The 15,253-nt window shown below is 41.6% G+C and overlaps 1 protein-coding gene across 1 annotated transcript in view; it reads right to left on the bottom strand.

Annotated features, from left to right (window-relative positions):
• Positions 1 to 5,022: 5,022 nt before the first annotated feature.
• pkhd1l1.1 (PKHD1 like 1, tandem duplicate 1) overlaps positions 5,023 to 15,253 on the bottom strand; it is a 237,775-nt gene continuing 227,544 nt past the window's right edge. The window contains exons 75-80 of the mRNA XM_043689364.1: positions 10,308 to 10,602; positions 9,527 to 9,641; positions 7,871 to 8,024; positions 6,933 to 7,142; positions 5,860 to 5,997; positions 5,023 to 5,252 (exon numbers count right to left, since the gene is read on the bottom strand). Of these exons, the coding sequence (XP_043545299.1) occupies positions 5,882 to 5,997; positions 6,933 to 7,142; positions 7,871 to 8,024; positions 9,527 to 9,641; positions 10,308 to 10,602 (890 nt within the window). The 3' untranslated portion in view covers positions 5,023 to 5,252; positions 5,860 to 5,881. The remainder of the gene's footprint in view (positions 5,253 to 5,859; positions 5,998 to 6,932; positions 7,143 to 7,870; positions 8,025 to 9,526; positions 9,642 to 10,307; positions 10,603 to 15,253) is intronic.

Here is a 15,253-nt window from a genome sequence, read left to right as displayed (position 1 = left end):
AATGAAATCATCAACCTTCGGAATCTCAAACATATAAATAGTGGGCTACACCACCAGTGTTTCATTTGGAGGCTCACTGAAAATGTTACCTCGAATGGTGATGAAACACTGCATCAAACCTACATCCAGAACTTCATCTCTCTTCCACTCAATATTACAGATTCTTGTCATCCTCTCTCCTTTCAGGTTTCCCACAATTTCAGTATTTGTTTTTTGAAAAATATTTGTTAGGCAAGATTAAGGAATATGTAATCAAATTTGATAAAATTTCAATTTTAAGCATCTATTATCCAATGGTGAAGTTGAACAAACTCAAAGTATTGAGCGGTCTTCTGTTTCTCTGTGATCATACTGATGGAAGCAGAGTATGCTTTTATTTCAGCCTCCCTCCCCCCACCTTTTATCTCAGCCCGTTTGGCACACCAGCCTCATTCCTGAAGAAGGACTTATGCCCGAAACGTCGATTCTCCTGCTCCTCAGATGCTGCCTGGCCTGCTGTGTTTTTCCAGCACCACATTTTTCAACTCTGGTACTTCAGCATCTGCAGTCCTCACTTTTTCCTAGTATGCAGGGTATATCTTTGTTAAACCAACTGCTTGGGTCAATAGTTGTAAACCAATTTATTTTACTGTAACAGCAGCTCTGATTGTCAAATTAATTTATCTCAGAACTATTGACTTTGTCATAGTTTTATGGTACATTGCATTGGTGCAACAACCCCAATGTTTACCACGATGGCAGCTCTTGCATTCTAGAAGCTGGTGTTGAGTTGTAGCTGATAGTATTTTCTCCACTTTGACAAGGTGGCATAGCAATTACCTGACAGAATTGTTTCTCATTTGTTTCCCTGTCCTATGAAAAACTTTGAGTATGAAGACTGAGTTTTGTGGTTTCTTGATTTGCAATTTTTTTTGTAACCTTAGTTTTCTTTCTGCCTCTCTTGTTCAACGCTGAAATTTCACCCAAGTGGTACACATCTCTTGCTCGGAAGACTTATTACAATATACGAGAATCATCATGCCTCCAGAAATGTACAACTGCCCACGACCTGAGACATGACTGCCCCAACAAAATCACCAATACCTGTGCAGAAACTATTGCAGATTCCACACAGAAAAGCATGGGAATATTTTTCATGAAGAAGACTTGCAAGTGGATCATTTTTTTTAAATTAGTTCACAGGACTTGAGCACCACTGCTCGGTGCCCATTCCTAATTATCCAGAGAACAGTTAAGACTCCGCTACATTGCTGTGGGTCTGGTGCCAGATGTAGGCCAAACCAGGTAACAACAGCAGTTTCCTTCCCTAAAGTTCATTAGAGAGAGAGCGAGAGTGAGTAGCTTTATATTTGTCATTTCTGCCATATACAACTGATACAGTAAAAATGAGACAGCGTTCTTCCAGGACCGAGGGTGCCACATAAAAAGGACAAACTCTTACATGGCATAAAATGCATAAGAAGTGCAAAACACCCAAGTTAGAGTGTAATAGAAGAATGATATTTTTCTAGCAGTAATTCAAAGTCGTGCAAAGAGTTTCAGATCGGAAAGAGTCCGATCATACTAGTGGCCTAGATGAGTTTTATCTTAACAATTGACCGTAGTTTCATGGTTATCATTAGACTCTTAATTCCACATTTTTCTGCCCAATCTCAGTCCAGGGAGAACATAGAACACTTAAGTGATATGGCTTCCAGCGATTCCTGATCGGTGCAGCTAAACTATACCTAATAATCATAGCTCCTTGGGTTATAAAAGTTTTAAGATTTCAGGTTTTATTCATTTCTGTTCACAAGTTAATTCCCTGAAGTGAATTTTACAGTGAAATGTTAATGGGAAATTCGAGGCACTTGCCCAAGATTAAGTAAGGTGCAAACACCTAATATTTTACTAAACTATGAATGAACCCTGACAGGAAAAGTTGTTTGTATAACAAATTGAATTTTGCATTTCTGCAGGTTTTCTAGTTGCACTGCCTTCTGTTTTAACAGTTAATTCCACTGGATCCCAGGGATTTGTAACATTTCCTTCTAAAGCTTTTGAATGTAAGTATTGCCTTGTGTAGAAAATAGGATTTGTAAATCATTAATAAGGCCAAATGAAATTAATATCTGACAGGAGATTGCAAGAAGACTTTTCTTTTTACCATATCACTAATATCCTCCAGGGATCATCCTCAATCTCTGATCTAGTATGTACTTCATGTGATTTCAATTGTATTTAGCGCCACCTCTTCCCTGCTCTTTATAGCTCTGAATGTTCCTCATCAAGTATCTATTCAATTCCCTTTTAATGATTATTTATAGATTCAGAATTCACCATCTTTTATTTTGAATGAATCTTAGTAACCCATGAAATTTTTAGAACTACCTTATTGACTTGCCCTGTTGTCTGTGCGTATGGATACCAAGCTCTCATCAATCGCAGTTTTAAAAATTGAGCCATTATAGTAATTGTTTTTCATAAAATAACTTCAGTGAAAGAAAATTTGGTTAATTTGTGTGTGACTGATATTTTGTTGCAGCATGAGAAAGTGACACCAGGGTTTGTGTTGATGGGTAGAATACAAGCAAGTGCTAACATTCTGTCCTAATCTTGTTGACTGCATGTTCCCTTCCTTTCAAAACCAAGACTAACTGCAATCATGTAAAATGAAAAAGGAAGTGGCTAGGACACAGACCTGTTGAACATCCTGTGTACTATGGTGTACTTTGGTCTGTGGGATTTTCTGCACACATGCAAAAAGATTCTATTTCATTGCACTTTTTACATTGTTCTAATAAAACATAGATCTATTCTCCAGTGAACCCAGGCTGTATATCATTTTCATGAAGTTTGAAGCTGATCCAAATATTAATAGATTGTTCCTTTTTTGCCAAACAAATTGACAAATTGTTTGTGACAACCGTTGGTGAAAACAGACTGTACTTACTCATTTGTTGCATGATGGTGACTGAGAACAGACTTGCTACATATCTCCCTGTTCTACATTCTAACCTCTGACGCAGCTGCCTGCACACCACACTTGGTTTAACGTCTGACAAGATTTGCACTCACTCTGCAGGTGCTAAAAATTTCTGCTGTACTAAATTTACTATTTCCCGTCCATAAAAATCTAGTTCCTAAACTGAAGTTAGAGAAATTGACGAGGGTGAATGACTAGTGTTAGACAAATACCTTTCAACAGCTCATGAATGAAGTGTGACATGCTCAAGGCTCTGGTATGAGACTTTAAAACAGAAACTTTTGATTCCGTGTTGAATGCTGACTGTGAAACCTTTGTGGTTCCCTTCTGATTGTTTTTGAACAGTGCTAGTTTTTGAACATTTGTAGGACAAATCGCGCAGAACCTCATTTGCTGTGTTTTCTTTATTGTTACATGGAATGTGGATGTCTTTGGTATTTGTTGTCCATTTCTAACTGCCACTAAACTGAGTGAATTGCTTGGCTTCCTGAGGACAATTAAGAGTTGACTGTGGGTCTGGAGTTACGTGGACGCATGAAAACATAAAAGGATGGCAGATTTCTCTCCTCAAAAGGCATTAGTAAACCAGGTGGCTTTTAATTAATAAGTTGCCACTCATCATTACTGAGATCAGCTTTTCATTCCAGATGTATTAATTAATTTTAAATCTCACTAGCTGCCATGATGGGATTTCAATCCATGCCCCAGAGTTAGCCTGGTTATCAGGATTACTAGTCTTAACAGTGACTATCATAATGCCATGGTCTCCCCTAATCATCTGGTGCAGTTTCCCCCTAATTCGTCTGGTAAAAAGATGAGCAGACCATGTGCACCAACCTCAATCTGCTGGCAGAGTTGGAGGTAGAGCAAAGGGGTTTGTTAAACTTTCATTGATTCTACAGCCCATGAGACTGATTGACTTTATTTAAGTTAAAAATCACACAACACCAGGTTATAGTCCCAGCAGGTCTTTTTGTACTAGCTTTCAGAGTGTGGCTCCTTCATCAGGTAACTAGTGGGGCAGGATCATAAGACACAAAATGTATCATGTTAATTGCATGACACTGATCTTTTGCTATAAATCTTGTCTTATGATCCTGCCCCATAAATTACCTGATAAAGCAGCAGCGTTCTGAAAGCTGGTCCTTCCAAATAAACCTGTTGAACTATAACCTGTTGTTGTGTGATTTTTAACTTTGTCCACCCCAGTCCGACACATGCATCTCCACATGACTTTAAATAAAGGTAGTCCTGAATATTATTAAGCACAAACTCAGATTATTTGTGATTGAATGATGCAATTGATTAAGAACTCTTGCAAAATAGATATCAAACTCAAAACATTTTAATTGGCATTGTGTACTGAAGCAGATCATTGTATTTTAATTGAACACAGCCATTCAATGTCATTGTAAACAAAAAAATCAAACATTAGCAAAAATGTAAATCAGACCAAATCACTATTTTATCTCTGATTTGTTTATGTATCCTACACATGCTGCAAAATAATGTAGTTTGTCAGGATGGACAGTTAACTACTAATTGGTGAGAAATGTGTGTGGACTGCTGCTCCATGTCATGCAGCTGTTGGTAGAATAAAGCAGAGGGGCCAACAAAATATTTGAGATTGGGAGCAGGAACACTTGAATTGCAACAGTAAAGTACTGGATATGGTTTTGGCTATTTTAGGAGATAAATCAAGGCCATTCAATATGTAAGCCATGTGCAAACTAGGAATCCAAATATAACAGTTTGGATTTCTGAATAATTAACTGAATCTCAGAGACCATAATTGGTGTCATGTGTTATATGTGATTCAATTATTGAGATTAATGTGAATTTTAACCTTTTTGCAGGTTGATTGGGAAATGAAAAGCACAGTGTGCTTTTTGAACTGAATGTTTACTGAATGATGAGAAATGTCTTCGTGTTAAAATGTGAAGGATATGTACCTATATTGTATTTGGCATTTTTCTTTAAAATTGGAGCATCTATCTAAATCACCATTTCTTCTCCCCTTGCCAGCCCCGAACAGCGACTTGGTAATTTTGATTAGAAGTATTGATTGAATACAATTGGAGAAAATTTGCAGGACAGTGACTGATAAATTACCTGGAGATTATGAAGTCACACTTGGCAAAGACTAGTTTCACTGGATGAGGAATTTGAAAGTTAACCTAATAGAAATCTCACTATTGTGTTGGGTTATAATTAACTTGTCTTGAAAATAAAAGATTGTTGGATTTCATTTGTTGCTTCATTGTCACTCAATTCTGGTTTCTTGCATCTGCAAAACAATTGGAGATTCAGTTCAGTTACTAAATACATTATTTAAATTGATATATAGAATATTAACTCAGATTTTAACATCTTCCTATTAAAATCTATCTCCCCAATCAGGTTTACTTGTGGGGCTGTTATATTTTTGTCACTTCAACTCTGCCCAAATTTCGAGATTACCCCACAAAGGGTCATGCTACCAACATCTACTGTCAAGCCCCTTCAGAATTTGTGATGCTTCATTAAGATCACCTCTTGTTCTTCTGTAGGCTACTTGAAACATTCCTTATAAGACTACCCCTTCCTTTCTCCCAAGAATCAGGGCAGTGAATTATCCATGAACTGCCTCTCATTAAGAATCCAACCCCTCAAGACCATAGTCTTCCAGGTGACAATCAGTGATGCACCAGGTGGAACTGGAGAAGATTGCCGTGGTTTAGACGGACAACAATGCAGGTAGGACTCAAAATTGATTATCTGGATCATAAAGGTTCAGCTGAAGCATTTAAAGCATTTAACTTGGATGTTGGGTAGCCAAAATAGTGGTGAAGTGCTAAGTCTTAACAGTCTATTTTCTTTGTTTAACTGTAACTCGTGTAATGGAGGATATTTACCATGTTTCGGGCTTTAAGCTGGTCAGCTTTGCACTGGTGGGAGGCTGTGGTCTGGATTATGACCAGTGACTGCATCGACTTGTTTCTTCTCTTGTGTCTCAGGCACGCTAGACACCTGAATCTTCCTCGTGTTGCCAGCTGCGAGTAAGCAGTAAAGCAGTGTTAAAATTCAAAGTCATGAGCTGGATGATCAACCTTTACTGACCCTCTCTACAGCCCTGGCTGAAGTCAGTGTATGCCAATGCACCTCTGCCAGAGCAACTTGGTGAGAAACCATTTAGGGGATGAGTTATCAGCTAGGAGGTGCCCATGCAGAGTGGATCAATATTGTATGAAACTTATTCACTTGCGTCTTTTGTGGAGAGTGTGGTGCTGGAAAAGCATAGCAGGTCAGGCAGCATATAAGGAGCAGGAGAATTGACGTTTCGGGCATAAGCCCTTCATCAGGAATTCCTGCTGGATTCCATCAGGATTCTCCTGCTTCTCGGATGCTGCCTGACCTGCTGTGCTTTTCCAGCACCACGCTCTCGACTCTGATCTCTCCTCCTTCCACTTATGTCCCTTGCAAAACATACTAAAGTGAACTCCATTTTCAAATGCCCCTCCTCCCACTACACCCTCCAGCACTGATGCCATTGACAAGATGCACTGCAGCAACTTACCTATCCTCCTTTGCGAGCAGCTCCCAAGGTTGTCTCTCTAAGTGTTAGAGGTCAAAAGGGCAGCCATGGCATTGAAACCCTGCCACTTCTAAGCCACACACCCAGCTCAGTTGAAACTTCCTTCGTTGTTGTGACATCAAAGTTATGTAACTCCTTACCTAATGCCACTGTTGGTGACCCTACACTAGACCTACATTGGTTCAAGAAGGCAGCTCACCACTACCACCTCGAGAGCAATTAGGGATGAACAATAAATGCAGTGAAGCCCATATCCTGTGGCGAATGAGTGAACGTAAATAGATCACAGCTCTGCCCTAAAATATATCACGTGAATGACAAATGTCCGCTGTTGTTTAACTAAATATAAAGGAATGAAAAAGTATTTCAGTGACAGCTAATTCCTATGCCCACCTGTTAATTTCCAGGTTATGCCAGCAATGAGGAGGATGAGCACAAGGCCTCCCACAATGGAGCCACCGATGATGCCCTGTGTATTACCGAGAGCCAAGGATGGGCTGGGGCCTGAGGGTTTCCCAGGGCTGTCATTTATTTGTTTCACAGAGAAGGTGCCAGAATAAGTTTTAATCGACCTCAGTTCGAATACTAGTTTGTAGCTGGTACCTGTGACATAATTAAAAAAAACAGACCAACTGTTTTGGAGCTATATTATTTACATAAAATTCGTACAGCACAGAAACAAAGCATTTTCTTGTCTATGGCATAATGCTCCGATAAATTCTCTGTCCAGTTGGAAAAGTAAGTGTTGTGTTAAACAATTTAAATCCTGATTCAATGTACTGAATGAATGTCTGAAAACCTGGGTACAACGAGAAGACTAGTCCAACTTTCAGTCAGTGATCCCCCTCCCCCTCCATGCCTGTTCTCCCTTTTGACTGGGATCCCCACTGTTCATTCCAACAGGGCCCTCACCATTCTTTGCTCAAACATGGATATGACCCTTTTTACTCATCCTTCGCCATGACCACCCCACCCACCTTTCCCTGGAATCAACAGTGGTGGAATGGGATAGTCAAGTGGTTAAAATAACCTTCCTAATGTGAAGATCCTGCACAAGTCCTGACACCTTCTTTCCCCGCCCCCCCCCCCCAACCCCCACCGCGCTCCACTTCACCCTACTGTCAGTAATGTTGTGGGAGGGTGTTGTTGCCTGTCTCAATCTGACATAATTTCAGTGTCCAAGCCACAACTCTTACAAATGCAGAGAAACAATATGAATGGTCACAGAGTCAGTATGATACATACCACATCTAGAAGTTAGAGTTTTACTTTAATTTGGAAACTCTGTACACAATGATGATGTGAGGAACCAAGCTGCAGATTCCACTTACCGTTTGTGTTGATGGAGAGGTCAGTGTAATTTGCCCAACAGCCTTTGAATAAGATACTCGTTGTCCCATTAAGTCCAGTAACAGTCACATTCTGAGAATTCAGGAGAACAGCAACCAACTCCCATGAGGTAACACCCACTGACACACAGTTGCCCTGGAACACAGAACAAGGCCATCACATACTGCACTGTGACACTGTGCCACAATACTGTGCAGCAGAATGCTACACAATGATATTCTCAAAATCTGGTTCGAACATAATCTTTCAGATTTATGTGGCTCACCAATTTAACAATTTGTCTTTAATCAGTCAATCAGAAAGATGTTGTGAAACTTGGAAGTGTTCAGAAAAGATTTACAAGGATGTTGCCAGGGTTGGAGGATTTGAGCTATAGGGAGTGGTTGAATAGGCTAGGGCTGTTTTCCCTGGAGCGTCTGAGGCTGAGGGGTGACCTTATAGAGGTTTATAAAATCATGAGGGATATGGATAGAATTAATAGACAAAATCTTTTCCCTGGGGTGGGGAAGTCCAGAACTAGAGGGCATAGGTTTAGGGTGCGAGGGGAAATATATAAAAGAGACCTAAGGGGCAACCTTTTCACTCAGAGGGTGGTATGTGTTTGGAATGAGCTGCCAGAGGAAGTGGTGGAGGCTGGTACAATTGCAACATTTAAAAAACATCTGGATAAATATAGCTGTACAGTTTAATGTTTGTGCAGCTATAGAGGAAAGAATGTCAGCCCTTTTCAATATTGGTGGGCATGGAGATAAGATGGGGTCAGGTGGAAATGGGCAGCTTCTGACATTTATTCTAAACTGAGTTAAAAATCACACAACACCAGGTTATAGTCCAACAGGTTTAATTGGAAGCACACTAGCTTTCGGAGCAACGCTCCTTCATCAGGTGATATTCTATCACCTGATGAAGGAGCGTCACTCCGAAAGCTAGTGTGCTTCCAATTAAACCTGTTGGACTATAACCTGGTGTTGTGATTTTTAACTTTGTACACCCCAGTCGAACACCGGCATCTCCAAATCATTGTAAACTGAGACAGACTTTCGGGGGTGCTGAGCCACTGGGCTAATGATGATACTTTCAATAAGTCGTAAAACTTGTGGAAATCAGAGCAATTAGGAAGAAGTTAAAAGAGAATACTTATCAGATAAAACATGACAATAACAACATTAGAACAAATGCCTGCCTGCCTTATTGACAGATTAGTGGCTTCTCTTTGTGATGATCCTTTCAAGTGTGTCTTCCATTATGCAAATTTTCTGAAATTCTTTGAACTCCGCATTTCTGTTCGTAAAGTCGTCTTTGCTTTACCTGTCACTCCCAAGTATCATCAGGAGGTTACCAAGTATGTAATTCATTACAAGCATAGTATGCTCATTCGAGACTATGTTGTCTAGACTATACTATTTCACAGTATACATGCCTATTGTTGAGTAAAGCCATTACATGGAAACAAGGCATTTGGCCTAACCAATCTGTCCAGATGTCATCTTCACATGAGCTACATCTAACTTCCATGACCCTTAATAGCTCCGTCTGCCATTAAATCCCATTTTTTGTGCCCTTCACTCATCCAAAGATATAAAGTTACATCTCACGCTTCTTCACTGAAACCATCTCCAGGAAGATATAACAAATACCTGAGGGTACTCTTGTGCAGTTGCTAAATAGACAGCCAAACTTGGATTCTTACAAAAATGCAGATTTTTTATTTTATATCTTTCACATGGAATGAATTCCTGGGCATGGTTCTGCCTATTACAAAGGCTCATTTCATCAGTGATATTTGGAGAAGTCTTTTTCTCCACTTTGAGAAATTCAGGCAGAAGTTTGAAAAGCAGCCACAACTTATGAAAAGGGTAAATACCAAGATTCACATCCACATAAATGCCTCCAAAACCAGTTTCAGTTCTCAGTTTTCTAACCAGGCGCAGAGTGTTTCTGATATGAAAGGAACGGGGGCGGGTGTGGGGGCGGAGGGGGGGGAGCGGGTGAATGGTGGTGGTGGCGGGTAACCTTTTTACTGAGACAGTTGCGATCAAACCAACCATGTACATTAGCCATTTCAATCCAGATGAACTAGTGTTCAATTTCTAAAATGGATTCCAACCTCAAAATTTCATTCCTATCCAACTGGCCAGAGGTCTGGGGCATCTGAACCTACATGCTCACTCAGTATTAAAGGGTGGCTTTCTTCCATGTTGCTCATTTTGGTGAGGGGTCAGAGCCACGGATTTAATGTTGGGGCAACGTGAACTCCTTAGCTAAAATTTGTAAAAGCACATTTATAAACTCATTGACAAGCCTTAGTGCAAATGTAAGTAAAAATATTCATTATCACACTTTCAGGAAGTAAGTAGGGTGGTCATATTTGAAATATAGCCAAGTAAGCTGCGACATAGACATGTTATTCCCAGTTACTGGTAAATATGGAGTGGCATGGAGAAGATGTTAATTTTATCCTGCCTGTTTATATAGCTAATTGCATTTTTTGTTGTGATTTTATTTCCACCAGAGGAGTGTATATTTGTTGACAGAAATGAAGTGCAGACATAAAGTGTTACCTGAGCCCACTCTGCATCATCTGGAGGTGGCACTGGACTGGAAAGATCCATTGTAGAGATTGTAAAGGCCAGGGAAGCACTCAGGTTTCCAGTGAGCATGGCCTCACCAAGATTGCTGGCTATTTCCTCCAGATCAGAGAACTTCAGTTTGCCTGAATAATGTGAAATTAACACACACCAAGTCAGTGGACCAAGCTTTCCACAAATCTCTGAACATTTTCACAAGATTAATTCAGCATTTCACATGAAGAGTGACTTGTAGACAAACTGGGACCCAGGGAAATTGCACTTGCACTCAATCATCATATCATTTATTGTGTGGTGGTGAATGGGAAAGGAAGAATTTCTGCAGAGCTCTCCTGAAAACAACCCTGACTTCAATGGGAGAACAGTTTAACCTGTGTCAAAATGGCTGACATGAATTCTTCTTTCAAAGAATAGTGGAAGTCTGGAATTAATTTCTTCAAACAAATGTGAATGCAGGAGGCCAACTGAAATGGTTGAGACTGCTTTCTTTCCACAGATGCTGCCAGACCTCCTGAATTTCTCCAGCAATTTCTGTCTTTGTTGTGATCAAGAGACTTTGTTGGACAATACAATATGGATGAAAGGTGAAAAAATGGAACTGAGTTACAAATCTGATTAAATGATAAGAAATGTCTGAAAGGCTGATTGGTCTCCTCTTCATATTTTCCACCTTTTTCCATATCACAATTAAGGGTGTGTGCTGCAGGAAACTGTCAAAAGCATTAAATGTACACAGAGTGCTAGAGAATTGCTGCACCAGTGATAGTTATACCCTCAGGAAATTAAAAGGGGGAAGGTTTCTACACAAGACAAATGTATCAACACAATAAGCATGATAAAGGATGTGACAGTGTAACGGGGATGTCACTCGACTAATAATCCAGAACTCCAAACTAGTGGACCCTGCAAAGTTCACCTTCCCAACGTCTGTGTGCTTGTACCAAAATTGGGAGAGCTGACCCAAAGACAATCAAAAGCCTGACACAGCTATACTCATAGAATCATACCATACAATGTCTCAAACACTGCCATGATCATTCCTCAGTAGATCATGCCCCACCCATGCTATGCAGATGAGACAGTACAGTGATATATAGTGGGAGTGGAAGCCCTCAACATTAGATCCGGACCACATGAAATTTCATGGCATCAGGTCAAACATGAGGATCCTGCTCAGTATCACCAATTGTTCAGCTGATAACTTGGTACTCCGCCACATTAAACACCACCCGGAGGAAACACTGAGCATAGCAAGGGCACAGACTATACTGTTGGTGGGAGACTTTAATATTTAGTTCCACACTGACTGAGTCCTAAAAGACTGAACTGCTTGACTGGGTCTGTGGCTGGTGATGAGGGAAAAATCTACTTGATCTCGTCCTCACTCTTCTATCTGTCATAGATGTACACATTCAAGTCAGTAGGAATGCCCATTGCATAGTTCTTGTGGAGACAAACTCTCATCTTGAATTGAAGGTACCCTTCATTATGTTAGGTGGCATTATCTCTGCTAATAGATACAGACTTCGAAGAGATTTAGCAACTCACATCTGTGCATCCAGATGTGGGGCAGTGGCACCAGAAAAATTGGATTTAACCACAGTCTATAACCTCATCGCCGACCTGTTACCCATTTTTCTATTACCATCAAGTTAGGAGTTTAACCCTGGGTCAAGTGAGAGTGCAGGAACAGTACGAAGTAAACCTAAAAATTAGGTGCCAACAGGTGAAAATGACAACACAGGACAATTTCCATGTTAAATAGCAGAAAGACCTGCAATAACAGGGTTCAGCAATTCCACAACCAGTGGATTAGATCTAAACTCTGTGGTCCTGCTATGTTTAGTGATGAATGGTGGTGGACAATTAAACAACAAATATCCCCATTCTCAAAGATAGGTGATAGCACATGAGTGCAAAATACTTAAGTATTTGTAAATGTATTTAGCCAGAAGTGCTAAGTGGATTGGCCCTCTGAGGCCCCCAGCACCATGTAATATCAAGAAACAGCTGAAAACTGGAAATTGCAAAGGCTTTGTGCAATGAGTTTCTGAAGACCTGTATTCCAGAACTTGCTAAAAGCCTAGCTGTTCCAGTACAGCTACAAAACTGGCATTTGCCTGATAGTGTTGAAAATTGCCTCGATAATTCCTGTATATGAAATGTAGGGTGAATCTAACCTGGCCAATTACCACCCATCACTCATAATGTGATGGGAGGAATAATCGACAGTGCTATGAAGAAACACCTGAATAGGAATAAGCTGCTCAGTTTGGGTTCCACCAAGCCTACTGAGCGTCTGACTTCATCACAGTCTTGGTCAAAATGAGAGCAAAAGAGCTGATGGTTGTTCCAGCGGCAGGAAGTGCAGGAACGTCGAGCAGGAAGCTGTCGGGAAGGTGAGCACATATTTAAAAACTTGCCTCTAGTGTTGGGGCCTGCCATTGTTGTTCCAGCAGCAGGAAGTGCAGGAACATCGAGCAGGAGGCTATTGGAGAGGTCACAGGGTTACATATTTGGGCGGTTGCTTTACCCGAAATATGACTCTGCTTGTGTCTCCTACCCATCCTCCTCCTCTAACCAAAGCAAAACGTTCTGTGTGTCGATTGGTAAGGTGTTTTCTTTTGTGTTTCATGTTTTCAGCATTCTATTTGGGAATTTAGAATAGTGGGAATGGAGGTTAGGGCAGTTGAATGTTCCTCCTGAAGTATGTGGGAGGTAAGGTTCACCTCTAGTGTCGCTGCTGACTTCATTTCTGGGAAGTGCACCCAACTCCAGCTCCTCGAGAACCATGTCAGAGAACTGGAGCTGGATGAACTTCGGATCATTTGGGAGGTGGACGGATTTATTGAGAGGAGTTACAGGGAGGTAGTTACTACACCACCACATGAAGAAGGTAGCTGGGTTACCATCAGGGTTAGGAAAGAGAACTAGCAGGCAGAGCAGGGATCTCCTGTGGTGGTTCCCCTCAACAACAAATATACCATTTTGGATACTGTTGTGGGGGGAGAAACGACTTACCAGGGGTAAGCAATGGGGCACAGATCTCTGATGCAGAATCTGTCCCTGTTGCTCAGAGGGGAAGGGAGAAGAGGAGCAGAGCTTTAGTCATTCGGGACTCCATAGTAAGGGAGATGGATAGGAGGTTCTGTGCGAATGAGAGAGACTCACGATTGGCATGTTGCCTCCCAGATGCCAGGGTTCGTGATGTCTGTGTTTTTGGGATCCTTGAGGGGGAGGTGGAGCAGCCCCAAGTCATTGTTCACATAGGCAACAACGACATAGGTAGGAAGAAAGGTAGGAATCTAAGGCAGAAATTCAGGGAGCTAGGGTGGAAGCTTAGAGCTAGAACAAACGGAATTGTTATCTCTGGTTTGTTGCCCATGCCACGTGCTAGTGAAGCGAGGAACAGGGAGAGTGCAGAGCTGAATACGTGGCTGCAGGAATGGTGTAGGAGGGAGGGTTTTGGATATTTGGATAATTGGAGCTCTTTCTGGGGAAGGTGAGACCTCCACAAACAGGATGGTCTTCACCGGAACCAGAGGGGTACCAATATCCTGGGGGAGGGGGGGCGGTGAAATTTGTTAATGTTCTTCAGGGACATTTAAACTAATGCAGCAGGGGGTGTGGAACCTGAATAGTACTTCTAGTGTACAGGAGATTGAGAGTCGTGAGGTCAGGGATAGGTGTACAAGATCACGAGGGGACGCTGACAATCAGGATGTTGGTTTGAAGTGTATGTACTTCAATGCCAGGAGCATCCAGAATAAGGTGGGTGAACTTGCAGCATGGGTTGGTACCTGGGATTTTGTTATTGTGGCCATTTCAGAGACATGGCTAGAGGAGGTACAGGAATGGTTGTTGCAGATTCTGGGATTTAGATGTTTCAGTAAGAACAGAGAAGATGGTAAAAGGGCCAGGGGGATGTGGTGTTGTTAATCAAGAGTAGTATTACAGCAGCTGAGAGAATGTTTGAGGACTTATCCACTGAGGTAGTTTGGGCTGAAGTTAAAAACAGGAAAGGAAAGGTCACCCTGTTGGGAGTTTTCTATCGGCCTCCAAATTGTTCCAGAGATGTGGAGGAAAGGATAGCAAATATGATTCTCAATAGGAGCGAGAGTAACAGGGTAGTTGTTATAGGGGACTTGAACTTCCCCAACATTGACTGGGAATACTATAGTTCAAGTAGGTTAGGTGGGTCAGTTTTTGTTCAATGTGTGCAGGAGGGTTTTCTGACACAGTATGTCGACAGGCCAACAAGGGGCAATGCGATATTGATTTGATACTGTGGAATGAACCTGGCCAGATGTTAGATTTGGAGGTAGGTGAGCACTTTGGTGAGCAATGGGCAGGGATACGTGTATAGAGGAACCTCGATTATCTGAATACTAATTATCCGAAAATTGGATTATCCAAAGGGGATCTCGAGGACCCGATGGAAACATTACATCAAAGATGTGTTTCCAACAGAGATCGCATCTTTTGTTTACAGTGATTAAACAGGCACCGTCTCCAAATGACTGACCTCCCGCCCTCTCTTTCTCCTCACACTTTCCTTGGAGTGTACACAAGGGTGTACCCTGAACCCCCCCTCCCCAGATAATTGCTCGAACACTGTCCTGTACAGGACAACTGTGGAGCCTGTCAAAAGGTTGCAGTGAAAGTGTGTGAATGCGCGTATTTGGAGGCCCACCCCAGGCGCAGCAGCAGTCTTACTGATGGAGACAGGTCCGCCTCCCCAGGGGTGGAGGAACCCAGTGCGGGGGGGGAGCAGCT

Source organism: Chiloscyllium plagiosum, chromosome 4, assembly GCF_004010195.1.
Source record: "Chiloscyllium plagiosum isolate BGI_BamShark_2017 chromosome 4, ASM401019v2, whole genome shotgun sequence".
NCBI classification, from domain to species: domain Eukaryota; kingdom Metazoa; phylum Chordata; class Chondrichthyes; order Orectolobiformes; family Hemiscylliidae; genus Chiloscyllium; species Chiloscyllium plagiosum.
This window is presented reverse-complemented; position numbering and strand designations above follow the sequence as displayed.